The sequence below is a fragment of the Mastomys coucha genome, unplaced genomic scaffold (assembly GCF_008632895.1).
Source record: "Mastomys coucha isolate ucsf_1 unplaced genomic scaffold, UCSF_Mcou_1 pScaffold3, whole genome shotgun sequence".
In the NCBI taxonomy this organism is placed as follows: domain Eukaryota; kingdom Metazoa; phylum Chordata; class Mammalia; order Rodentia; family Muridae; genus Mastomys; species Mastomys coucha.
This window is the reverse complement of record NW_022196909.1, coordinates 11079992-11106622: the sequence shown is the minus strand read 5'-3', so window position 1 is coordinate 11106622 and position 26631 is coordinate 11079992. Positions and strand designations below refer to the sequence as shown.

At 50.3% G+C, this 26631-nt stretch overlaps 1 protein-coding gene across 2 annotated transcripts in view; it reads right to left on the bottom strand.

The window, feature by feature from the left end:
* Unc5b (unc-5 netrin receptor B) overlaps window positions 1-8735 on the bottom strand; it is a 71161-nt gene extending 62426 nt beyond the window's left edge. Inside the window, exon 1 of one of the 2 annotated variants that reach the window (XM_031347245.1) lies at window positions 8234-8735. In XM_031347245.1, coding sequence (XP_031203105.1) covers window positions 8234-8312 — 79 coding nt within the window. In that variant the 5' untranslated portion in view covers window positions 8313-8735. The remainder of the gene's footprint in view (window positions 1-8233) is intronic. The other variant, XM_031347247.1, reaches the window with a different exon arrangement.
* Window positions 8736-26631: the final 17896 nt, after the last annotated feature.

Below are 26631 nucleotides of genomic sequence, written 5' to 3'. Positions count from 1 at the left end.
TGTGTTACCAAATGACTTGCAGGGGACTTGGAACAACTTCCCTGGCATATCTGATCCAACTTCTCATAAGCTCTGCGTCTCGCGTTAGGTGCCGAGGCCCCGGGGTTGGGGCAGCCGGGCGCCTGATAGCATTACCAGCCACTTTGCTTCGGCTTCATCTTTTGACGCCAGTAATGCCTCCCGAATGCCTCCCGGGCGCCGCACAGGGCCTCTGGGGGATTGCCTGACTAGTGGGTGGTGATCAGAGCTGGAGATGCCTCTGAGCTACCAGGCAGCAGAGTGGCCACCAGAAGCAGAAAAGCGGGCCTCTTTCCTGCCACCCTGTCTTCCAGCTCTCCCCCCAGGAGGGACGCTGGCACCAGGGGCTCTGTCCCTTGTTCTCCCACAGAATCACACAGAACATGGCCCATCCTCCACTCACACACCAGAGCTCGGCCCAAAGGAGTAGCAGTTCCCAAAAAGAGGAGGCAAAGGACTTCAGAGGACCCCCAACTGGGGTCAGAGTCTGTCACGTGGCTCACCAGGGAACTAAGTTGCACCAAGAGGCTAACTACTCAGCCCAGGAATGGGACCAAATTACATCCTTTAGGCTCCTAAGCCGTGGGCTCTTTGCTCAATGCTGAGCAGAGACCTTAGGCTCCAGAAATCTTCTGAGTCAGACATAAATCTTCCTTGTGGGATTGTGAATGTCTCTTTCTCTCCATCCCCACCCAGGAACAACTCCTCCAGGCATTCCCTCCACTCCATGGCCCAAAGGGATGATCCTGTGAGGGATACTCAAGAGCCACCCTCCCCTCCTCCAGGAAGCCTTTCTTGACCCCAGGCCCCCAACACACATTTCCTGTTGTTTCTAATCCTGGCGGTAATGATGATGGTGTGACCGGTATCAAGTGTATGTCTGGGCTGGAGTTCCTATGACCAGTGTGTGTTAGGAATCCTCACCTCTACCTGAAATCAGCTTCCCTTACTCCTAAAAGGGAACAGGGCGGAGTCAGAGTCAGGCTGTCTGTCTGTCCTGTTAGAACCACCATAGACCCCTTAAGCCTCTGCGGGTTCCTTCCTTCTTTGCTTCAGTCTCCTAAAACCCCTAGTACCCGGGGCTCTCAGTCTTTGAGGCAAGAGATGCTTATGGAGCAGGGAAAGTGAACTTAAGTCCTAGAAGGTAATTTATATTTATAGGCAGGCAAGCAGGAAAGAGAGAGAGAGGGAGAGAGAGAGACAGAGACAGAGACAGACACAGAGACCTAGGGCTGCATAATGCACACATGGGCATCCCTGTCAATAAATCGACTTTCCGGACGGGCCTCTATAAACGAAAATGAAGTGAAGTGGTTCTGGGTCGTTGGTAGCTCTGTCTGCTGCTAACTGCGAGCTAGAAAACCCCACAGCCCTTAAAGATCTACCTTCTACCTCTCCTAGACTCTGAACCCAGACAGGGAGGAGAAAGCAGTCAACCCTGACCCAGAGAGAGAAAGGAGATCGCCCAGGGTCATACAGCAGAGGAATAAACAGTACGACTCAGTCTCAAGTTCAAGGCCCAGAGGGGCTGGGCCTCCAAGCCCTGAGGTTCTCCAGACCCCCCCTTCTCTTTCTGAGCTTGCTAACAGTATGAGGGTCCTCTACATGCTCGGCACTCCGCATAAGTCCTCCTTACTTCCGGTATACCAGCTCATATGATCTCAGAACAATTCTATGAGGACATCACAACCTCTTATCTCAGAGACGAGGGGACTGAGGCACAGAGGTTAAAGCAAGCCAGTAAATGACACTTGGGGTGGGGGTGGAGCATGGGGAGGGACACTATGTTAGCCTTCTCAGAATCCCAACTGGCCATGCCAGGGACCCTGCCCAGCAGCTAAGGCCCTAGGGACTGGCCCCTGCAGAGAAGATATCAGAGGAGGTATATGAAGACCACCGGGGCTTAGGAGTGAGGACAGCAAGCAGGGAACTCTTCCCTAAGGGCCCAACAGGATTCCACCCCCACTTGCTAGGCTCCACCCATTTCTAAGAGACACAGAGAGCCCGCGATGTAAGAAACCTTTCCATCTCAAGCCCAGCCCTAGGTTCTACCTTGAGCCAGAGGCACAGGGAGAGGCATCCTTAAGGCTTCCCAGACCTGGATGCGGGGAAGTGGGCAGGGGTGGAGATCCGGATCATCACCACCTCTAGGAAGCTTCCAGGCTTTTAGGATTTTTCTGCTGTTGCCCACCTCTGTTGTCTTCCCATAGCACCCAAGACTTTAGGAGCCATTTTGCATTTATGGAATAGACATCCGGGTGCACTATAGGCCGTGACCTCTTTCTCTGGGAGCCAGAGTTAGGGCCTCGGTGACTGATCTGGGCCCAGCGTGCCTCTTCAGCTTTCCAGGAGTGCATCTACCTCCCAAATGGGGTTCTCGCAGGCACGATGAGTCCCACACAGAGAAGGGTTTCTGCAAACTATGAAGTGCTATGCACATGAGCTGGGGTGTGAGTCTCCTCAAATACAACATCTCATCTAAGTAAGAGCAGAATGTTGGCAGTCCTCAGCATGGGCACAGACGGGAAGGGCAGGGTGCCCTCCTTCTACCAAGGCAGCAGTAAGAGGAATGGGAGAAGCACTGCATTACGCGTGACCCTGCGGTACACCTATGACCAAGCCCAGACACACCTCCCAAGACGCAGAGAACCCTTCCTTTAAGCTCTGCAAGCCCTTCCCCCAGAAAACTTCAGAGACCTCCCTGAGAGAGATGGGCTACAGGAGCTAGTCGGGTGGGAGGGTAAGTCTTCACGTCATACCCCCCCACACACACCTCTCAACCACGCTCTGTGTGAGCTGAGGCTGGGGGAGGGGCACAGGACACTAGTCTCAGCTTCCTGGATCAACAGGCCTTGCTCCTGGACTATGAATAACCTTTCTTGATCCCTCTAGGGCCCAACACTTCACCTTCAGCTTCCTGGTCCCAGTCTTCCCAACCACAGGTTCTGGCACTTAGGCCAGACCCTGCGCACAGCAAGATAGCTGGAGGGCTTCTCTAGCTCTGCAGGGCAAATGACAGGTCCCCAACAAGATACAATGGATGGAGCTTCCCAGGCCTTTCATGAATCATTACACACACCTAGGTTTACCCAAACAAAACACACCACACCTATATATGACACTGCACACCTCCACATGCTCAAACATCCACACAGCCGCTCGTACACACACCCCACACACACTCACACACACCTAAGAGCAAAATAGCAATCCCTCCCACCCCCTCCCTGCCTCTGCCACCCTCCCACCGCACATTCTCACAAACACTCCTCAGCTCACAATCTCACACCCCACACACAGGTCCGCCTTGCTGGAGCCGGGGAAGTTGTGATGTGCTGGGGGCATCTTGGGGGAGCTGAGAATGGGGGGGAGGGGTCGGAAAGGAGCGGGACATAGCGCTCAGTGGTTAGGCAGCACTGTTAAGTTGCGAGGACTGGGCAGACCCACATCGATTTAGACGAGGTAGGGAGAAAGGATCAAGGCGGGCACAAGGAAGAGGAGGAGGAGGAGGGTTTTGGTGGAGGGTGGTTGGTACTCGGTGACACCAGGTGACTGAACTGAATCCAACCCCCAAGCTCTGGAGATGCTAATCAGGCGGCTTTGTAGAGAAGGGGAAAAACAGGAGCTCCTAGAAGCCCGGAGCTTCGGGAGGGGAAAACGACACAAAAGGAGGGAGGGGGTAGACAGCTGATTTATGTCTGCACTTCGGCAAATGTTTTCCCTGCCATTAGCCTCGGGAAGCCTAGGAGCCAGAGGAAGGCGCGTGGGGGGTGGGGACCTGTGGCTTAGGGAGCTCAGTCTGGGCTTGTCTGCCCGCGGGCTGCAGCGGAGTTCCGTTCCGACCCACAGCCTCCAGATCCTGCGATCCACATTTGGCTTGTCAACGAGCTCCCTGGGAACAGCCGGCAGCCGGCTTCGGGGTGCCAGTCTTCTCCCAAAAGGCTTTAGGAGGGGCTCACTTATTGCCCTGGCTCACCAAAATGGCCCAGGTACCGGGGGTGGGGGGGGGGGGAGGAGCCCCCTTCCCGGGCGGGCGCCGTGCCCGTACAGGATCCAAAAGGGCAGGAGGTGGCGCTCCAGCCCAGATTTCAGGACCCAGCCAATCGGGAGGGGAGCAGGGTTCTCAGTGCTTTCGGACACATGCTTTTTTTTTTTTTTCCTGAATGATTCTCATTATGGTATTCTAAATTTCCTTTGGGGGTGGGGGGGAATGGCAGGGAAGCACAGCCCGCACTTGTTTGGGTTCATTCTGCCTTCACAGCTTTAATGACTCCATTTGTGGAAGCTGTTTAGGAAGCTGGTGGAGAGGCGGAGGAGAAGGATGCCAGCAGAGGAGCCAGATCAGGCCTGGCAGCGGCCTCTCCCTTCCCCCTGGAGGCCATCTGCCTAAGCAGCAGTTTCTCTGGGCCCATGGCCACCAACCTCAACTCGCAGCCCAGTACCCAGCCCCTTGCTCCTTTCTTACAGACTTGAGTTTGCCTCCTTACTATCTAAAACCCTACTCCAGGAGTCCTAGGGATGGTACTGTGGCGGGCCAGCCCTGGGAGGTGGGGGGCGAAATACTGGTCATTCAGAATCACCAACCTTGCTACCCAAACACCTGGGATAGAAGGGACACAGCTCACCCTGCTTGTCCCCCAAAGTCCAGGGCAGCCCATAGCCACCCTAGACATTGGGGTGACGCAGGGAAAGGATGCTGGGGCACCCAAACCTCATACTAGCCCTGATCGACGAGAATGGGGTCATGGTGCCTTTCGCCTAAAGGACTCCATAAGCAAACCGGCAGAGACAGTTGGGTCCCCAGCTCTACAAACGAATGCGACCCTGTAAAAGGTGGCCATGTGACTCAGCAGGCCATGGAGCCTAGCCGAGGAACCTATGTTTTGCTACTGCCAGTGCTGTCATTTGCAAGCATCTACCTGGTCTTGGAGCCCCTCCATGCCCAACCCTTGGTCCGGCTGTGTTCTGTTGAGCAGGATTTCTGTGCCGCAGTCAACCTTCTCTCCCCATTCTTGCTACAAGTCCAGTGACATCCAACTGCCCAAAGGATTCTACCTTAAGTGCCCAATTTAGGTGGCACCTCAGCCCCACTCAGCATCTTGACCCCAGGGAGGCCACTGGATGAGGGTGAGGGTGGAGGGATGAAGGAGGCTGAAACAAGGCAGGCCCTTGGACCCGAGTTCGAATCCTGTCTCTGCTGAGCTCTACTGTGACCTTGGGGCAACTCCAAACACTTTTCCCCAAAGCTCCAGCAGTTAAAAACGGGTGGGGGTGGGGGTGGGGGTTGTACTTGTCAGGTCCTGTGGAATTCCCCATTGTGTAGGGGGAGGGGATGGACCCTGAGCAGAGAGATTCCAGGAGAAATCTTTCCCCAGCAGTAGTACTTCAGAGTTAATGAGAAGGCCCATTAAGACACTTGAATTTCCATTTGTTTAAGCAAGATGGGTGCTCACTGCAGTGCCGAGGGAGCCGAGGCACCAACCGAAGCCACCCCGAGAGGCACCAGCTCAGACACTAGGAAAACTCCCTCTTTAATTGCACCTTTAAAAGACAGATCAAGAGCTCTCAACTCCGGCTCAACCGTCCCAGCCAGAGGCCTTGGAAGGGCTGCAAAGAGTGGGGTGGGGTAGAAGGAAGCTCCCAGGGCCACCCGGTGCCTTTGAAGTAGCCTCTCCCGGCCAGTCACTCACTGGTCTGCGATTCTAGGGGTCTGGTTTGGTAAGAAACAAAACAAAAAGTCAGCGCTCTCTCTCTCTCTCTCTCTCTCTCTCTCTCTCTCTCTCTCTCTCTCTCTTTTTGTTTTTGTTTTTCGAGACAGGGTTTCTCTGTGTAGCCCTGGCTGTCCTGGAACTCACTCTGTAGACCAGGCTGGCCTCGAACTCAGAAATCCGCCTGCCTCTGCCACCCAAGTGCTGGGATTAAAGGCGTGCGCCACCACTGCCCAGCAAAAGTCAGCAAGCACTCTCAAGGAGTTGACTACCAGATTCTCAGAGGAAAGGAGGGATATACCTGTGCTTTCTTTGGAGCCTTCCCAGTAATCAATCTCTCCTGCCTCAGGAACAGACCTCAACACGGCCAGGTGGAAGGGTGCCGAAGGACAGCCCCCCCACACCCCAACCCCGTAGTCGAAGTTGGCCTAGCTAATGTAAAGGAGCCCGGGGTCCGAAATCGGTGTGAAGAAGACAAGATGTGGGGAAAGCCTGAGCTCTGGCCTCGCTTTTCCCCATCAGTGAAATGGGAACAGGAGGGAGTCGCTGGGAAAACCCAAAGAGCACTGGAGTGGAAAGATGCTTCGAGCCTGTGGGCGCTGGGGAAACCAGGCTGTGTGGGAGCAAGAGGCATGCTCTCTCCCTCCAGAAGGTAGGTTCCTAAGGGCAGCACATTCTGGCCAAAGGAAGGCTGCAGGCAGAACCCAGCAGCTGGCCCTTCTCCAGACTAGTGGGTAGGAGGCCCCTGCCATGCTCTGTAATGAACACAATTCCAACACCGCTTCTGCTCACTGGTGAGAAATCAAAGCTGGGTATTAGAGACCATTTCTGACTGGGCACCGTTCATACCCAAATCCATCAAAGCCCCGGGCCTGGGGTTTCTTCCGGGGTAGATGGGGGCTGAATGCTTTGTTGAGCAGGAAATGCAGGCACTCCTAGCCCAGCCCACCCAACCAGAGAACTCCGGGCCCAGCAGTCCTATTTTTTTCTCCAAATGGAGCCCCACCCCCAGTAACCGTGGTATCTATTCCATTACCCTGCTGATAAATATGGGAGAAAAAAAACGTTTCCCAAAATGCAACCTGGCCCACGTGCTAATTCCAAAGACTTCACTCTACCCTCCAATCACCCCCAGATACTCTTAAACAGAAACTAACGCCCAATCGGGGCCATCCCACACCTAAGTGCACCCTTTAAAACAAGGCTGGTCGTTTTAGCGTGTCTCCTCCCCTTCTCCATCATTACCTTCCAACTTCAAAACACCGCTTTAAATACCCGAGTCTGCCCAAATCATAATTAACTCGGATCAAATGATTTGAGTGTTGTAACTTTTACAGCACAAGGCTTGGGGAGAAGTAAAAAGTGGAGGGGGGGGGTGCTAAAAGCGAGCTCCGGCCGTGGGAATTGTTCGTTCCAGAGAGTTGGGGAGGAAGAGAGAGCGGATGCCATCATCACTGAGGGTGGTGGGGTGGGGAGAGGTGCGTCAACTCAAGCACTTTCTGCCAGTTTCTCCCCCCCACCCCCGTTCTCAGCCTTTGTTCAGGGAGGTCTTTTCTAGGGTGGCCCTCCAGCCCCCACATCAGCTCCCGGGAGTCGATTCACCTTCACGGCAGTTCACCTGCTTGGGTACCAGAAAGGTGCGCCTGTATACTTCTAAGGAAGACGCAGCCTAGCCGAGCCACTACAGAGCCAGCAAGACACTTCCCCATGCGCGGTGAGAGAGGGTAGAAATGGGGAGTTTTATAAACTTAGGAGTCCGCCAAACCCTTAGAGCATCTTTACTGGGTACCAGGTGCAGGGCAGAGGCGAGCTCACCTGGTCTAAACCCCGGACAGTGAGAATGCCAATAACCTATTGAAAATAGGCAAAGTCGACGGGAGACACCTCACATTCCCCTCCACTCTCTGCCAACACTTACCCCCCACCCCCAAACAATCCACCAACCACAAAACCTTTTCCGCACCCGCCCGCATCGCACCTCCGGAGAGCGGGGCGTACAGGACTCGGCCCCTCCCCCTTCAATAGCTAAAGCCTTCGGGGCCTCGGCTCCCCAAAGGCCGAGGGGAAGAAGCGCCTCCAGGGTTCCGCAGTCTCCTGCTCTCCTCTCCCTCTCTCTCCGTGACCCTCAGAATGCTGCGCGTGCAGCCCGCGGGCGCGTGTATTCAGTCTTAAGTTGCAGGAGAACCGCAGCGAACACACACCTGGCCCTGGCAGCGACAGTTTTTCCGTGGCAACCAGGGGTCATTTGGAAGTGAACCAGACCCCATTCCACCGGAAGCAACTCTCCCTTGGAGGCACGAGTAGGGAGAGCTCCGAGCTTACGTGGCATCCCCAGGTGGCCCACGCATCGTCCCCCTCTCCGGGGCACCGGAACTGCCTTTGAACCCGGGCGCGTCCACTGCGTTCTCGGAGCGCAGGGACTCCGCCAAGAAACCACCCGAACTTGCAGTTGGACGCCGGGACGCACCAGGACCGCATCCCTGTGTCTCACTCCCTCTCGCACTTACCTGCTAGGCTCGGGGTGGGATCCCAGCACAGCAGCAGCGCCAGCAGCAGCGCGCTCCGCACCCCGCTCCGGGCCCTCATGCTCCTGTCGCCCGGCCCGGGCGCCTCTCCCTCGGGGTTCTTTCCCGGTCCCCAGCCTCGCCGCCTTCGCCTTCGCCTTCGCCGCCTCGCCGTCCTCGCAGGCGCCCGGCAGCGCCAGCCCGTGCCCTCCGTGGGCGCAGCGGCAACCACGCAGCGCCGGCAGGCGGCCGGCGACTCGGAGCGCTCCGGGAGTCGGAACGCCGCCGGGGATCCCGGCTCCGGGGCGCCCTTTCCGCGCTCTCCCGCTGCGAGCGCCGTCCGCGCCCTGCTCCGAAGTTGTGCGATCCCGGTGGAGTGCGCTCAGCGGCGCTCGCAGCGGCCGCGCCGCGAAGTCTGTCCGAGTGGGGTGTGTGCTTCCCCTCCGCGCCCCGCCGCTCCCCGCGACTCGGCGCCCTCGCCCGCCCCTGCTGCCGGCCACAATACCAAGCGCCGCCGCCGCGCGCTCGCCCTAGAGTCAGCGGGCCGGGGCGGGGCCTCACGCGGTAGGAGGCGGGGCCTGGAGGGCGGGGGCGGAGCCACGGGGCCCAGCGAGGGGGGGTACCCTATGGCTGTGTAGGCGCGGCCGAGCTGGGGCCTTATCGGAGGGGATCCTTGAAGAACGCGGGAACCGAAGCACTGGAAAACCGGTCCGCTGAAAGCGGCCGGGAGTCTACCCGATTTTCTTTCGAAAAATAAAGGAAATAAACATTCGTGCACTTCTTAGCTTGGGCGTGAATCAGCTTTCGCTTTTGATTCGGTCTCAAAAAGGGAGTGGAGGGTGTTTAAGAAAAAAAAATGTCAAACACTCAAGTCCTGGTTGGGAGTGGGGGCGGGGGGGAGATGTAGGTGGGGAGTTCCAGCTGTGGATATTTGGGCATGAGTTAGGATCGTGATTGGCTCCATTTTTCTCCAGGACCCAGGGCAGAAGAACTCTTTGGATCCGGAAGGATGGCTCATCCTAGGATACTGTGAACCAGTCCTATTGATAAAAGGACGTGTATAGGGAGGGGCCTGTTGCTTGCTGTGTTTGGCTCAGTGTATAAACTTGGTTCTGCTCCTTAAGCGCGTGACCTTGAAGGAGCTGCTTCTCTGTCTCCGTCACTGTCGCCTGTGAAACTGGGAATAATGATGTTAGCTGTCTCATAAGAGATTGAGGAGCGGAATGTGGGGAATAGGAAGAAAGTGGGGGCACAAATTGTTGTGTCCGTTCCCAAGGCTCTTTTTTTTGTTTTGTTGTTTTTGTTTTTGTTTTTCGAGACAGGGTTTCTCTGTGTAGCCCTGGCTGTCCTGGAACTCACTCTGTAGACCAGGCTGGCCTCGAACTCTGAAAACCGTCTTCCTCCACCTCCCAAATGCTGGGATTAGAGGCGTGCGCCACCACTGCCCGGCCCATATCTGCTCTTTTACAGAGAAGTGGGGCATAGAGATGTAAAGCCATTGGTCCAAGCTCTGACTGAAGGTGGGAAGTGGATAGGGGGAAAAACCCTCTAGGCGAGTATGGTGGCCAGCACCTGTAATGCCAGAACTCAGGAGGCAGAAGCAGGACAGTCTTGGTGAGTTTGAGACCAGGGCTACTTAGTGAGACCTTGGATGGGGTGGGAGCATCGCTTCAGGTCTCCCCCGAAATTCCCTAGATTGGCTTTGAGGAGCTGACAGATACCAACCATCTCCCTGCTGCCCCCTAGCCCTTACAGGCTGACCTTGAAAGCTTTTTCTCTTTGTAGATCTGAACAACCATCTTCTTCAGGAAGAGATCTTTGAAGTCCGCTGGGAGGGTGGGAGGTATCCAGAAGAGCCTAGGATTCCTAAATCGTTCCTAGATTGGAGAAGACAGGGTTTGGGAGCCATAGTTGCTGGTGGTGTGAGGGCAGAGAAGCAAAAAGACCCATCCTAGCTGTGTTTGGGGGAGAGGGAGGCAATGAAACCAGGATTTCTGGACACCCCCTCTATCCCAACTCTACAAAATGAAGACTGGAGACTTATAGGAGGCTGTGGCTATTGGCGACACCCCCACATGATGGCTGGCCACCCAGGCCCAGGAGGATGAATCCGGGTGGAGTGAACACCCCAGGCAGGACTTTGGTTTCTGTGGGCAAAGGTAAACGGGCTATTTTTAGCCTGGCCTGGAACAGCATGAGCAGGAGTAGTGGCTGAGCACGCCCAGCCTGTTCCACCCATTCCAGACCGCAAGCATGCAGCTCTCTAACACACCCCTGGGACAGTTACACATACCTGCAAAGGAACATGTAAGTAAACACACAAGAGAGACACACAGGTGCAAGATGACCTTTCCTGAAACACGCTGTGTACAAACAGGCACCCACCTAGAAAAACACCCACAGACTAAAGCCCGTGAGATGAAAAACCCCAAGCATAGCTCCAGGCACACACACACACACACACACACACACACACACACAGAGAGACATCTGACTGGAAAGGTAAACAGGTTATTTGGATATTTAAAGACTGGCAGGAAACACACATGGGTGCCTGGGTACCAACGCTCACATCCCATGTTCAGACCGAGATCCAGCCAACGAGGTCCAGGTTGCTGTGCCTGAGAGCTCAGTAGATGCTGCAGGCTCATCCCCTGCTGGGGGGTTATTGAGGGTTTTTCTGAGGAGAAAGGAGTGTAGGAATAACAAGCATTTCCCTTCTTCCTACCTAGCCCTGATCCACCCTTCAGTCTGGAAGCTCTGTCTGCTTCAAAAAAAAGCAAAGTCGACTTTATTCTAATTAACTCACAAATAAAAGCATCACGCAGCTCTCTTAAGGTGGCCACTCTAACCCTTGCGCCATTGCCTCCGGGCTCTAGCTATCTCTGTGAATGTCTCTGTATTTAGAATAGCCAGTCGGAGGTCATCAGGGCTTCCTTGGGGCTCTGCACTTTTACTGTCAACTACGGTTTTTAATTCAGTTACACTACACACACACACACACACACACACACACACACATGCACACTATAACAGTGGAAACTAGATAAAAAAAAAAAAAAAAAAAAAAAAAAAAAAAAAAAAAAACAGATTCATGGGCTGGGGAGATGGTTCAGCAGTTAAGAACACTATCTTTTTCCCAGAGGTCTTAGGTTTAATTTCCAGCAACCACATTGTGGTTCACGATCATCGATGATGATATCTGGTGCCCCCTTCTGGCACACAGGTGTACGTGCGGATAGAACACTCATACACATAAAATAAATAAATCTTGTTAAAAGGATTCCTATTCTTTCACGACTGTCTGACCTTTTGGCTGCCCAGTCTTTCTCCATCGTCCAATCTCTCCAGCCTTAACATCTGCTCACAGAAGCCTGTTTTTGTTTTTGTTTTTGTTTTTGTTTTTTTGTTTATTTTTTTTAGAATTAGGGTCAGCCCTTTGAAGGAATCTCCCATAGCCCCCTGGCCCTGCCTGTGTTAAATCTCAGGGAGATGCGTTTTCCAGCCACCTGCAGCTAGCCCCCCTTTAGTTCAGGGAACCTCATCTTTGGCCATTACCTGGCAATAACCACTTCCCTCCCATGTGTAAGGCCCCACAGCCCTAGGGGTAACACAGTGGAGAAGTTGTATAGAACTTTCCAGAAGCGACATCATACCCTGTGCCCTGACAGTCAGGGTGTGGGGCGCTGCTTCTAGTTAAGCAAGAACAAGCTAGGTTGGCCTGCATTTTTTCCTATTTCCCGGGGCATGTCAATACAGTTTCCTGCACAGAGTCAGATGCATTATGAGGTGAGAGAAAAAAGAGAGGCTGTTGTTGATCCAAAGCCTACAATGCCCATGAGAAGGAGTCCCAACGCTCTACCTGCATGTCTTGGAGGCTTATTCGGGGATTTGAGGGGCTGTGTCGGGAGTGGGGAGTGTTTAGAACTGGAGGCAGGGAAGCCTTTGTCGGGGCACAACTGCTTTGAAAGCTTGGGCTAGTGTTGACCCTTAATGGAGGCTGCAGATGCTTCGGGGACCGGACCACTCTTAACAAGACAGCATGTAGGACTGGAAGGTGGATGCCAGCTGATGGATGCGGGCCTCGAGTCCCCGCCCAAACCACTGCCCACATCCCAACTCCCTGCTGTTCCTCTTATTCTGCTTGCTGAGTGAGAGATCTTACCTACCCTTTCCCGGCATCAGTCCCCTCCGTTGTAAAAATGAAATAATCGCCACTTCTCAGGACTAAAAGGACTATGCATATATACTCTGATCTAGCTGAGTAACAGCTACCTATTTCACAACAACAAGCAGCCTTTGGGGCTCCCCTGAAAGAGCAGCTGGCAGCTTGGATGTGGCATCTCCAGCACTGGCCAAGCTCGCGGGTGCCGCTAGGCGGCGCACTGCAGCCTCAGCCTCCTCGGCGCCGCAGCAGGTTCTGCAAGGCAGAATAAATAGGCTATGGAACTCTAGGTCCGCTCTTCAGGGACCCTCCCAAGAGAGCTTTCTCTTCCCTAGGTGATGGGAGTCGAGGGTATGCGGGATCGTGAGTGGGAAGAGTTGAGAATTAAGTGCAAGAGGCTTCTCTTGATTAGTCCAAGGACAGAAGGACCCCAAGTCATTTGTAAGCTGCTTGTGGTTGAAGTCCTTCAATTTGCAATAATATAAGCATATTCAATACGGATCCTCGCCTAAGTCCTTCATATGCTAACCACACATATGGTAGGTGCTGTGGGGACCCCATTCACAGATGAGGGCAATGACACTCAGTTGAGGGCAATGGAGAGTTCCTCCCCTGACAGAGTGGATCACCAGCTGGAACTCAGCTTTTTAAAAAAATTGAGACGACAGGCCAGAGAGATGGGTCAGCCAGTAAAGCACTTGCTGCAAACCCAGGAAGACCTGAGTTCGGATCCAGAACACCCAGTAAAAACCAGGGGTTGGCGGTTCCTGTAAACCCTGAGCTGTGGAGGTAATCTCTAGGTTCAGTGAGAATCCCTCTCTCAAAACACAAGGTAGAGAGTGACTAAGGAAGACACCTAACGCGATCCCCAGGCCTCCCCAAGGATGCACACACACGTGCACACACAGGAACTCATATAACACACATAATACATAAAGAAATAATTAGAGGTGGCGAAATGGCTCAGTGGGTAAAGTCACTTGCTACCGTGCATGATGACCTGAATTCACTCCCAGAATCCCACGGTGGGTGGGAAGAGAGAACTGATTCCCAAAAGTTGTCCTGAGCCATACATACACTGTCTCTAACTTTGTTTTATTTTTGAGACTGGGCCTCTTGTAGCCCAGGTTAGCCATGAAATCCTGATCCTCCTGCCTTAACCATCCGATTGCTGGGATTACAGACAAGGACCCTCAGGTTTGGCTTCAAAATTCTCTTAGAGACAATTTATGAAAGTAAACTTTATTTTAGCGATGGTTTTGGTTCGTAGAAACACGTATAAGACAGTGCAGAAAGTTTCCCCAGGTCCCTTGGGAAGGTCCCTCCGTTATGTCTAACACACATGTGGAGTATTTACTTCATGCGGTGAGCCCATGATGGTACATATGAGGAAGTAGAATTAGCCCAAGTTACCTTGGCATGTGCCGTGTATCCTCATTCTGGCATAAGGTCTCAGTCAGGACCTGTCTCGTCTCATAGTGACTCCCTAGGGTCCTGTTGGCTGTGGCAGTTTCTTAGCACCCCACCCTCATTTCCGGTGACCCTGGCAGCTGAGGATGACTAGCTAAAGGATTCTGAAAGATGTCTCCCATCTGATACTCACAATCATGTCCAACAGGGGCCTCTGATTTTCCCTAGCCACGGCACTTCAGCTGTTAGAGTGGGCATAGATTAGGGGCAAGCATGCCTTTGACAAGGCCCCAGGTGAGTTCACTGCCCTAAAGTCAGGGTGCTGGGAGGTATACCTAGGGGTCAAATAGGAAGCTGTAAATATGGGAAAGGGAAAAGGAGAGATTCCAGGCACGAAGTCACACAGGGACCAAGGCCCTGAGGAGAGGTAGCAGGGGTGTGTGTGTGTGTGTGTGTGTGTGTGTGTGTGTGTAGGCTGCATGACCACATACTAGGGAAGGAAGAGACCAGAAGGGGTGGTCCCAATCAGGGTTAGTCCTGTGTGCCAGAGCCGAGATCTGATTAGGGAGGTAGCAGGGACTCACAGTTGCTCACTGACTCCAGAAGACCTCATGGGTGCCGTGCCAGGGAACATCTTTGGGATTGTAGGTCACGGTCATCTGAGGTGGGTGAACAGCGAGGGCAGTGGCCACTGAGTGGTCCTACAACAAGAGGACCTTGCCCCAGGGCTACAGAGAGCCTATCTAGGGGATACCTAGAGGGAGAAAGAAGTATCTGGAATTTGGAGTCGGTAGGAGAAGCCTTGAGGTGGTGAGGCACAGTGGACTGGGGGTGGGGTGGGGAGGTGGAGAACTGGGGTTTGGATGCTGTGAGTTCTATGGACACCCCAGTCAGTCTCCTTGGACTCTCCAGGCTCTGTGGACTCCCCTGAGCACAACTGTGGGCAGAGCACTGACTTGTATGCTCAGGAGTGGTTATCGCTTAAAAGATAAGGACGCTGGTTGATGACCACATGGATAGTTTCAGCCCTTACAGCCAGGAGTGCCAGCTGGATTAGCTGTCAATCACTGTGATAAGCCAGAAGAAGCCCAGTCATTCCCACGTTAAAAACAGGAAGGCTGAGGCTTAAATGACCCCACTTAGCTAAAGGGACAGAGGCAGGCTCAAACCCAGGCGGCTGGTTCCAGAGCCCACAAAGCCAAAAGACGAGGCACACGGAACCTTCTGATCCCTGGTGTGATTTGAAGGGCTGCGGAAACTCCCATGTCCTTATCTTTTAAGACATGCTTTCTCGCACCTAGGATGTTCGTGGAGGTGGATGTTAGTTGTGAGAGGGTTAAACTGGGAACCAGGGAGCTGGAAGACGGCTCAGGGGCTAAAGTGTTTGAGGGCCTGCATTGGCATCCCCAGAACCCATGGGTAAAGCCAGGTGTGCAGCCTGCAGGAACCCCAGCGTTCCTGTGGCGAGATAGAGGCAGAGATAAGGAGCATCCCTGGAAGCTCTGGGGCCAGCTAGCATGGTGTGTGCATGGAACAGTAGACAGGCTGGCTCAAGTCTCTTGGATAGTGAGATCTAACTACAGGGAGGTGGGAATGAAAGGAAAGGTTGGAGAGGAGGGAGGGAGGGAGGGGGAGAAAGAGAGAGAGAGAGAAAGAGGGAGAGAGAGACAGAGGAGAGAGAGACAGAGAAAGAGACAGAGGTTTCCCTGGCTGTCCCTGGCTATCCTAGAACTTGCTCTAGAAACCAGGCTGGCCTCTAACTCAGAGATCCACCTGCCTCTGCTTCCTGAGCGCTAGAGTTAAAGGCGTGCATCATCATGCTTTTATTGTCTTGTCAAGTCTGGCAAGAGAAAAAAAAATTCTTATGCTCAACAGTTACAAGCAATTACTATGACGGCCTGCCTTCGGTTCCCAAAAGCCACTTTGGGCAGCTCACAACTGCTTGTAACTCCAGTTCCGGGAAGATCTGACGCCCTCTTCTGGCCTCTGTGTGTATTGCATCGATGTGGCACATCCACAAATTATCAGGCACACACATACATACCCACATTAATAAAAATATATATATATATTTTTATAAAAAAACGGAAAATAAAATTCCAGAAGGAAAAGGACCGCTCTGAGGTCCCTGTTGGGGACAGACGGTGTACTCACGACCAGCCCACCCCATCAGTCTCTCCTAAGTCACAAATGGGAATCACGGATACAAAGGTCAGACAAAAGGAGGGAACCCAAGGTATGACCCTGCCAAAAACAAAACGAAAAAAACCCAAAACCCCAAACCCAAAACGACCTTTTTTCTGCTTTCTCATAGTTGACTGAAGACATTCCAACTTCAATCCCATCCAGGTGAACAGTGAGAGACATCATTTAATAAAAAACATCTACAGTCATTTTATTCTATATTTATCCTAACAGTGTAAACATTCAGCTCTTGGCACTACAACTCTCTTTTGCTAGGCCAAGTCTGTCCGGCTTCTGTATTGCTTATGTGACACATCCAATATTGTTCATGTGATAATAGACCGTTTTATAGAACTAAATACAGTATCTTTCCCTTTCAGAGAGGGGCAGGGCTACATAAATAACCCACTCCGTGAGGTTCAACTTCTTTACAAAATGCAGCTTTTTTTTTTTTTTTTTTGGAGACTTGTTGAGGCAGACGGGCAGTCGCTGAAGCCATAGCTGTCACTTAAACTAAAGGCAAGAGACAATTCAGAAGGAACTTGGAACGGAGACAACCTCCACTGCTACGTTTCTTGTGCTTCTGAGTTTTGCTGCCGGTTTCTCTTGAAGACTGAGCCAGCGCTGAAGATAACGGACTGTCATTTTTAGGACAAACGCCAGGCACGTCCTCCAGTGGGAACCATTCGGAGCTGATTCACACGCCCTTTCTGGAAGAGCAGGAAGGAGGAGGGTCTCTCGGAGAGAATGGTCCCTCGGGATGTGCTGGCAACCAAGGCAAATTTATTTTTCATTTCGCTAAGACATACATTGAAAAGCCTCTCAACTACAGTAAGTGAACAGTTTAGTAGGGGAGACACAGTGAAACCCCTCCTTCCGAACTCTAACCCCGCCTACGGTCAGCACTGGAACGGGTGCTCATTGGGAGTGAAGTCATCAACGCACCTGCTTCTGAATATTTAGATTTCCCTTGGTTTTACTCATTTGCTACAAAATCTCTTCCACTCTGGACCGTGAACTTGGTCGTGCCGGTTGGCATGTTTAAGTGGGATCACACTGCCGTTAGATGTGTCAGTTGAGAGATGCATACTCTCTCTGAGCAACAGCACGTCTTTCCAAGATTTTACCCCCTTTACAAGTTGTGTGACAGGGTATTTTCAACAGGAGAACCTTGAGCAGCGAATGAAGGGAGATGTAAAAAAAAAAAAAAAAAAAAAAAAAAGGATTCCAGGGGCCACTGCCTAGAGATAGCCTCATCACTCAAGGACACGTGTGGAAATTAAGACCCAGAAAGACAGGGCTGGAGAGGTGGCTCAGTGGTTAGGAACACTGGCTGCTCTTTCTAAGGATCTGGGTTCAATTCCCAGCACCAGCATGGCAGACCACAGTTGTCTGTAACTCCAGTTCCTGGGAATCCACCGACCTCTTCTGGCCCCCACAGGCACTAGGCATGCATAAAAGAGACTTAGAGAGACACCCCTGGGTGTCGATACTCTCTGAACCAGGGAACATTGAAAAGTGCTGAAGACCACAAGGTCTTTCCTGTCAGGGCTACCTCCCTGACTCCCTCTTAAAAATTTGATTGAGGTGTAATTTACACATGGGGGAAATACAGACTTTATATGTGAAGTTCTGTGGAACCTGGCCAATCCCTAGGACTAGGAACCTAGTCAGGTCAGGAACACCTCTGTGCTTTCAGAAGACTCCAACCCTTCCCTAGACACACTCAAGAGCTCTGGAAGATTGCAGATGACTCTCACCTGTCCCCAGAAGTCATCTCAACTGAGTCAGAGGATGTTATCTGTCCTTCTCAAAGTCTTGTGACATGTTTAACCAGCTTGTTGTACACCGAAAGATCATCTTTTGTTATTTCTTAGTCATATTAATTACTAGAATGTACCAAATTCTTTTATTTTCTCTTCCTTCCTTCATTTCTTCCTTCTTTCCTTCTTTCCATCCTTCCTTTCTTTCCCCCATTCTTTTAGCTCTTGATGTTTGGATTGTTTCCCATTTTAGTCTAACACGGTCCAACTGCTGTGAATATTCTTGAGCAATACAATTTTGTGGACATATGTTCTCATTTCTCTGAAGCAAATACCTATGGGGAAAATGGTTGGGTCATCAGGTGAGTATATATTTAGCTTTCTCGAAAACTGCTAAGGGACCCAAGAAGTAGCTCAGCATGTAAGAGCGTTTGCGGATATTGCAGAGGTGCTGGGTTCAGTTCCCAGCATTCACATCACGTACCCATGTACTCACAACCACTCCAGCTCTGGGGGCTCTGGCACCCTCTTCTGATCTCCATGGGCACCCACACATGTGTGGCATACATCCACATAACATAACTTAATGACTTTTTTAAAAGATTTATTTATTTATTTATTTTATGTATATGAGTACAGCATTGCTTTCTTCAGACACACCAGAAGAGGGCATTGGACCCCATTATAGAAGATTGTGAGCCACGATGTGGTTGCTGGGAATTGAACTCGGGAACTCCGGAAGAGCAGCCAGTGCTCTTAACTGCTGAGCCAACTCTCCAGCCCCACTTAATAACTTTTTTAAAATTGAATTTGTTTATGCATGGTGCCTGTGGAGGTCAGTAGAGGGAGCCAGAGCCCCTGGACCTGCAGTTACAGATGGTTATGAGCTACCATTCAGATGCTGGGAATCAAACCCAGGTTCTCTGGAAGAGCACTCAGAGTTCTTAAGCCATCCTTCCAGACCACACATACATTTTTTAAAAATAAAATAAAATTGGCAAAATTTTCTAAAAAAGTTGTTGCCATTTAATCGTCTGTCATCCGTGTGGGAGAGCCCTGCTGCTCTACACCCTTACCAATGTTCCATACGCTCAGCCGTCACTCCATGTTAGCCGGGAAATGAAAGTGATGCCAATTTAGTTTCAGTTGCTCCATCCCCGTTGGTTACTGAGCTGATGCTGGGCACATTTCCATGTGCTTATCAGCCACTTAATAATTTTCTCCTGAAGGGTCTGTTGAAACCTATAGCCTCATTTTTATTGGGTTGGTTGTCCTGCTGACTGGCAGGCGTTCTTTAAATTTAATGTGTACAAAACCTGTGTCAGCTAGAGGTGCGGTGAGTCTTCCCTGAGTCTGCAACCTGCAACCTGTCTTTCCCTTTTCTTAACAGTGTCTTTCAAAGCAACAATGTTTTAGTTTTGCTTTTTTGTTTTGGTTTTTATTTTGAGAGAGGTCCTCACAGAGAGTGCCAGGCTAGCCTTGAACACCGGATCCTTCTCCCTCCGCCTCTCACTATGTCTAATTTTTAAAGATTGACAGAGAGCAGGTTTTTTAATGTTTCTTTTGTGATCATGATCATTTGTATCTCCTGTTTCCTTCCAGGTAATCAGCCTTGTGTTTAGGTGTGTGAGAGCCCACCTGCTGTTCTTCGCTGACAGGGAAAGTTGGCCCTTTCTCCACACGATTAACTGGAAGCTCCAGTGCCATCTTTTGGAAAGACTTCCTTCCGCACTGAGTTGCTGTGGACGCTTGGATCAGAATCAGTGGGCTATGCTCTGTTCTGGACTCTTGAGGATGGTACCTAACTCCACCATAACACCACACTTTATGTGTTATGATAGATTATAGTGTTTTAATTAGGTTTCTTTGTCTGTTTGTTTAGTGTGGGAGGCACATGTCAGATCAGAGGACAACTTGTGGGAATTGGTTCTCTCTTTCCATCAATGTAAGCCCTAGGATCAAACTCAGGTCTTCAGGCTTGGTGTCAAGCATCGTCTTGTCGGCCCTACAGAGGTTTAGAGTTCATCTTCAAGTTTCTTACCCCGTTTGCAGCTTTTAATATTATTTTGACAGTCTGTGTTTCAACCTGTCTTGGAATCAGATAGGTACATTTTTAACAGCGAAAATAAATCTTAATATGAATGCAGTGTGCACTTGTCTAAATATAAAATAGTCAAAAACATTGCCTGGCTACATAGATTATGTGGCTGATGACAAGATGATAATCCCCCCAACTCAATCAATTTTCCTATGCTAAAGATATATAAGTCAATTGATATGGTTTGTGTAAACAATACAAAATATGTAACGAACTTTCATTTCACAACACGTAGAGGGAGCAATAGTGTCTGCAGGTTTGATAGCATGTAACAAAATGGGAATGATTCATGACCAGGGAGCTCTCACTTATCTGTCCATTGTGTGTATCACCACTGGGGCTCCTGCTTACAGCAAGTGCCTGTAGGTCAGAGGACAATTCTTAAGAGCTGGATTTCTCCTCTTCCACCACGTGAGTCCCAGGAATGGAACTCAAGGCTTGAAGCTAAGTGGCAAGTACCCTTTTCTGCTAAGCCACCTTTCTAGCCCTCAAACACATAATTCTTCTACCCTAATTTGTCTCTAATTATGAAGAAATATGTGACTACCATAAGACAGATATCCAATCACAACACTTACGTATTTTACATGCCTTATTTTATAGGTGCCAAATGTTATTCTTATTATTAAATTTCATATATAATTGTAACATTTATTAAAATTATAGTAGATTTATTATTATTAAATTGATTTATTATTAATTAAATTGTATTCATCATGATAGAGAATACAGGTGGAGGTTAGAGGTCAACTTTGAGAGTGGGTTCCCCTCCTTCCACCTTTTATGTGGGCTCTGAATATGGAATTGAGATTACCTGGCTTGCTCACCGAGCATCTATCCTGGCTGAGCCATCCTTCAAGCTCACATGGAGCGTTCATGATGTTGTTCGTGTATGTACCTCACGGTCCTTTCCCGTGACCATCAGGCTTTATATGTTAGCACAGAACATCTAAGATCACATGTGGAGGCCCCTGGAAGGCTTGGAGCTGTTGTCAGCTCAGTGGGGTCATGGGTATGGTCTCAAGACTCTCATTCACTGTCACCCCAGAGATCCCATGACCAGAGGAAGGATGTGGCGGTCTCCCTCAGCGAGGAACTCTGAGAGCTGATTTCATTCCAGGTCAGTGCCAGCAGGGCAGACAGAGAGGTTGGAACAAGCTAGCCCTCAGGAGGGAAGACAGAGCATAACTGTGATATAGAAGGTCTAGCCTGGGGTGTGCTGTTGCCCCAGAGACAGGTGAACTCAGAGCTGTTCCGGTACGCAGGCCTGCACCTGGGTTATGTCATTCTGAGCACACGGAAATGCAGAAGCTTTTACAAAAGGGGTTATGCCCTGAGGTACCTGGATGCCTTGCTAGCCCACGACTAGCCCCAGGTCTTTGGCAGATAGCAGGTCTCTGATTAATACCCCACCCAAAGGTCAGAGGATCTTTATCTCTTTCCCAAATGAGAATTTTGTTCATTTCCTAGGCTGGTCCCTGTTCAAGTAACCTGAGGTCCTCGGACCTGTTTCTCTTCTTCCTGGGTCTCTTCCAACTGAGCTGAACTTTAATTCTGACAGTCCATTGAAAGTTTCATGAGTGCCTTCAGGTGGCAACCCCCAAATGCTATTCCATGCACTTACACAGGGAACTAAGGTTGCAGGAAAAGGGGGGTGGTGGTGGTAGCTGTTCATTAGAGCCCAGAAATACTAATATTGATATTATTAATAACAAAGGAACTTTGGGGACTCCTGTAGGATGGCATTGAATGCAGCCATCAATTTATCAACATCAAATATCAACATCCAGTTTATCCAAACACAAGCAGCATCTCTCTTTTCTTGTCCCCCCTCCCCCCACTGCCTCGGGGTTGCTTTATAACTTGGGACAGAGATTCCTATTACAGGTATGAATATTTTTTAATCTGTATGCAACTAAAATGTTTTCAATCACATGTCTTAGTAGTGTGTGGGGATGGGTGCAATTGATTTTATCCATTGATCTTGTATATCCTTCAACTGACTGCAACAACAAACTAATACTGCTCATTTTTTTTTCCTCAAGGGCTTTGAATTCCAGACCAACACATCCAGCTCGGTTCCAGGGACTGACTGGAGGGAGGCTCCCAAATGAAGAAAAGACAAACACAGAGAGACCCATAGAGAAACTGGGACCTGGTGGACAGGGCTCTCTGATGGAGAAGCCTCAGTGTCCCTGAAGCTCTGAGTACGTATATTCTGCAGGTGGACAGGGAGACTGGACTATTGCGTGCACATGAACAAGGAGGTGGGGTGGTTCCTGATAAACAAGGAGGCTGGCTCAGCCAACCTCAGTAGGCGTTGTCTCTGTTGGCGAGCACTCTTCCTGCCGTTAACACCTGGGGGTAGAAGGCTGTGGTGGATATTTTTCTGCACAGGCTGTCAGCATTTGTACTCGGACCAGAAGGCTTTGCTGTCCCTCTGAGCCTCATCTGGGAAAACCTTTGCCACTCTCCTGGGGTTTGGGTAGGGGGGACTGTGTCAAGAATACACATTTATTCAGGACTTCCCTTGCCGTCTAGGCCAGACATACAGCCTTTGGGTTACAATACAGCATCTTTCAGCTCCTTCCCAATCGTCTTAATGAGTATTTATTTTTTTCTCGCCTGTGCTGTTTAAAATCACTCGGACAGAAGAGCCAAGAACGGGGCATCTTTCTCCGCTCTAGATCTGAAATGGGAGGTATTTATGTCTGCACCCCTCTAACATCCAGATTCTGAAAGCTAGTCTCCAAGGTGATTGGGAAAGCCATGCCGTGGCGGTTGGAACATGCTTGGCCCAGGGAGTGGGACTATTAGGAGGTGTGGCCTTGTTGGAGTGGGTGTGGCCTTGTTGGAGGAAGTGTGTCACGGTGGGGGCGGGCTTTGAGACTCTCCTCCTAGCTGCCTGGAAGACAGTCTTCTGACAAATCAAGACGTTGAATTTTTGGCTCTTTCTCCAGCACCACACCTGCTTGGATGCTGCCATGCTTCCCGCCACAATGATCATGAACTGAACCTCTGAACCTGTAAGCCAGGCCCAATTAAATGTTGTCCTTTATAAGAGTTGCCTCGGTCATGGTGTCTCTTCTCAGCAACGGAAACCCTAACTAAGTCAAGAGGTAATAGGTCTTACAGCTCTGCCCTCCAGAGAATTACATCGGCCCTTCCTTCTCTTCTACCAAGTGAGAATAGAATGTTACTGTTTCTACCAGGTGAGGATGCTGTAACAGAATGTCAGCTATGAAGCAGACCCTGCCCAGACACTGTGTGTGACCTTGAACTCCCCAGCCTCCAGAACTCTAAGCCTCGTATTTCTATTATTAATAACCTAGCCAGACCCCAGGCATTTATTTTGTGCTACAACAGGTTTATACTCAGGGAGAAAAAATATTTCCAGGAAGATGCATTTTCTTCTAGAAAACATACAGTTTTTTTGTTTTTTGTTTTTTGTTTTTTGTTTTTTACAGGTTTAGCATCTGGGTCAATGATCCACACTGAGTTATTGTGTTTGTTTTTCAGTTTTATTTTAAGCGAATCATGAATGTTCCTGGTGTCTGAGGAGACCAGAATAAGGTGTTAGGTCCCCTACAGGTGATCGTGAGATACTATGTGGGTGCTGGGAAGAGAACCCTGGTCCTCTGGAAGAACACCCAGTGCTCTTAATTGATGAGTCATCTCTCCAGCCCCTGGGTTACTTTTTGTGAACATCACACAAGGCTCCAAGTTATAGAGCTCCTCGCCCCTCCTCCTCCATGTCCTCTGTCTCCCCTCCCCCTTCTCTCTGTCTTCCTCTGCCTTCTTTTCTTTTTCTTTTCTTTTCTTTTCTCTTCTTTTCTTTATTTTGTCCTTTCTCTTCTTTCTTTCTTCCTTTCTCTTTCTCTTTCTTTCTTTCTTTTTTTGTCTTCAAATATCCAAACATCTTGGCATAACTTGTTGGAAAGACCATTTTAGGGTTGGAGAAATGGTTCAGCTGTTAAGAGCGCTGACTGCTCTTCCAGAGGTCCTGAGTTCAATTCCCAGCAACCACATGGTGGTTCACAACCATCTACAGTGGGGTCTAATGCCCTCTTCTGGTGTGTCTCATATATATATATATACATCAAATGAATAAATAAATCTTCAAAACAAAAAAAGACCATTTTGTGCCCCCGTGGGCAGTTGATACCTTATGTCTTCATTCATCCACCCTTCCTCCACTCTGCTCTGTTTTGATAGTGCATCCTTATTAATGGCTCTTGACATCATGCAACATTAGCTCTCCAGCTTGGCTCTTCTCTTGCAAGGGAGTTCTGACTACTCCGAACCCTGTGCTATTTCCATGTAAATTTCACGACAACCCTTGGATGTCAACTAAGAAGCCTGCTGGGACCGTGACTGCCTCCTTGTTCTACATCAAGTTTGAGATCTGATATCTTAACGATATTGGGTGTTTAATTTGTATCAGCAGTGTCATCTATGGTGTGTTCAGAAATATCACCTTTGTCAGATCTCTTTCTACGTACCCTTGTATTTCAATGCTATTGCGCATGCTACTCAAATTTTCAAACTTTCAGCTGTTTGTTGTCAGTAAGTAGAAACACAATTGACTTTTAAACGTTGATCTCTTCCGTTGATGTTGTGGAACTTATTAATTCCTCTAGCTTTTCTGTAGATTCACCAGATTTCTCTTTTACACAGAGCCGTGTGCCATTTTTAGCAGAGAGAGCTTTATTTACTTCCTGTCGATTTCTGGTCATTCACTTGTCTGAAGGTCCTGGCTAGAACCTGAAACATGCTGTATTGAATAGCTGAGCACGGGGCTGATGAGAGGGCTTAGTGGGTAAAGGGACTTGCTGCCAAGCCTGAGTTCAAATCCTGGAACCCACATGGTGGAAGGAGAGAACTGACACCCAAAAGTTGTTCTCTGGCCTGGTGGATCCTACGCAAACTTTTTATCACTGAGTCATACTCCCAGCCCCCTCACTGGTGGATCCTAGGCAAACACTTTATCACTGAGCCACACTCCCAGCCCCTCACTGGTGGATCCTAGGCAAACACTTTATCGCTGAGCCATGCTCCCAGCCCCTCACTGGTGGATCCTAGGCAAACCCTTTATCACTGAGCCACACTCCCAGCCACTCACTGGCGGATCCTAGGCAAACACTTTATCGCTGAGCCATGCTCCCAGCCCCTCACTGGTGGATTACAGTCAGAGGCTCTAGTACTGGGCTATATCTCTGGTCCTTTTATTTTAAGATCTCCCTAAGCTTCCCAGACTGACCTTTAATTGAATCTGTACCTCATGTTGACCTTTAATATGTGGTCCTCCTGCCTTAGTTCCTGGGATAGCTGGGGTGACGGGCCCTCTGCAGGCACAGCCCTGGCTCCTCTGCTTACACCTGACCAGCTTTGATCAAGACTTGGCCATCTCACGCTCAGTTTGCACATGGAGATAAATGATGTTACCTTCTTCTCATGACTGTTGGTGAGGAAGGTGGAGCGGGCATTGTGACTAGCCCAGTGCCTGCTGGGATAAGACTCCCTAGAGAACAGAACTGGAATTTTCTTGGAAGGCCTCTGTGGTGGTTTGACGAGGCTTGGCTCGGGGAGTGGCACTATTTAGAGATGTGGCCTTGTTAGAGTAGGTGTGGCCTTGTTGGAGGAAGTGTGTCACTGTGGACATGGGCCTTGAGACCCTTGTCCCAGCTGCCTTCGGAATAAGAAGTGAAAGTCTAAGCTCTTCCAGCACCATGCCTGCCTGGATGCTGCCATGCCCCCTGCCTTGATGATAATGGACTGAACCTCTGAACCTGAAAGCCAGCCAATTAAATGTTCTTTTTATAAGAATTGCCTTAGTTAAGGTGTCTGTTCACAGCAGCAAAACTCAAACTAAGAGAGCCTCGTTAACCCCATCTCTTGGTACCAAAAGGTCCTTGTAGGCCCTTCAGTTTCCCCCATAGTTTTTACCTGCTCTACACCAATGTCATCGGAGTCCTAAGTGTCCATGTGGACAGCTGACATGTCTCTGAAGCCTATGCTCTGCTTCCCCTCCCTAAGAGGCACATCGAATGTTTCACCTCGGGCTGGGCAGTGGTGGCACATGCCTTTAATCCCAGTACTTGGGAGGCAGAGGCAGGCGGATTTCTGAGTTCGAGGTCAGCCTGGTCTACAGAGTGAGTTCCAGGACAGCCAGGGCTACCCAGAGAAACCCCGTCTTGAAAAAAACAAAATAAAACAACAACAACAAAAAGAATTCCTCACCTTGGACTGTCATGCTCTTTGGAGACAGGTCTGTGCAGATGTATTCATGTTTAAATGAGGCCACAGAATGGCTCTGATCCGACGGGGACTGTGTCCCTACAGACAGGACAAACCTGGACACAGCTGCATACAGGGAAGGCAGTGTGAAGGCAGTGTGAAGGCAGTGTGAAGGCAGTGTGAAGGCAGTGTGAGAAAGTGGACAGTCAGGAAGCTCCAGCAAAGGCCAAGACCATAACCATAGCAACTCTTAAAAAGAAAAACACCAGGGCTGACTTACAGTTCAGAGGTCTAGTCCATTGTCATCATGGCCCAGTGATGTTGGCTGCTAGAAGCGGCTAGGAAAGAGGTCTGCAGACTTGTAGAGAGCCCAGCCTGTCCCGAGCTTGGACTTTTAGCCTCCTCAACCGTGAAATCCTGTGGCTGTTTAAGTCACTGAGTGAGTGTGCTTGCTTTGTTAGGACAGGCCTGGGACCTCATTAAGCATCGGGAGACTTCTAAGTGAATTCTAGGTGATTAAGCCTGGGTCCTCACACTTGAATGG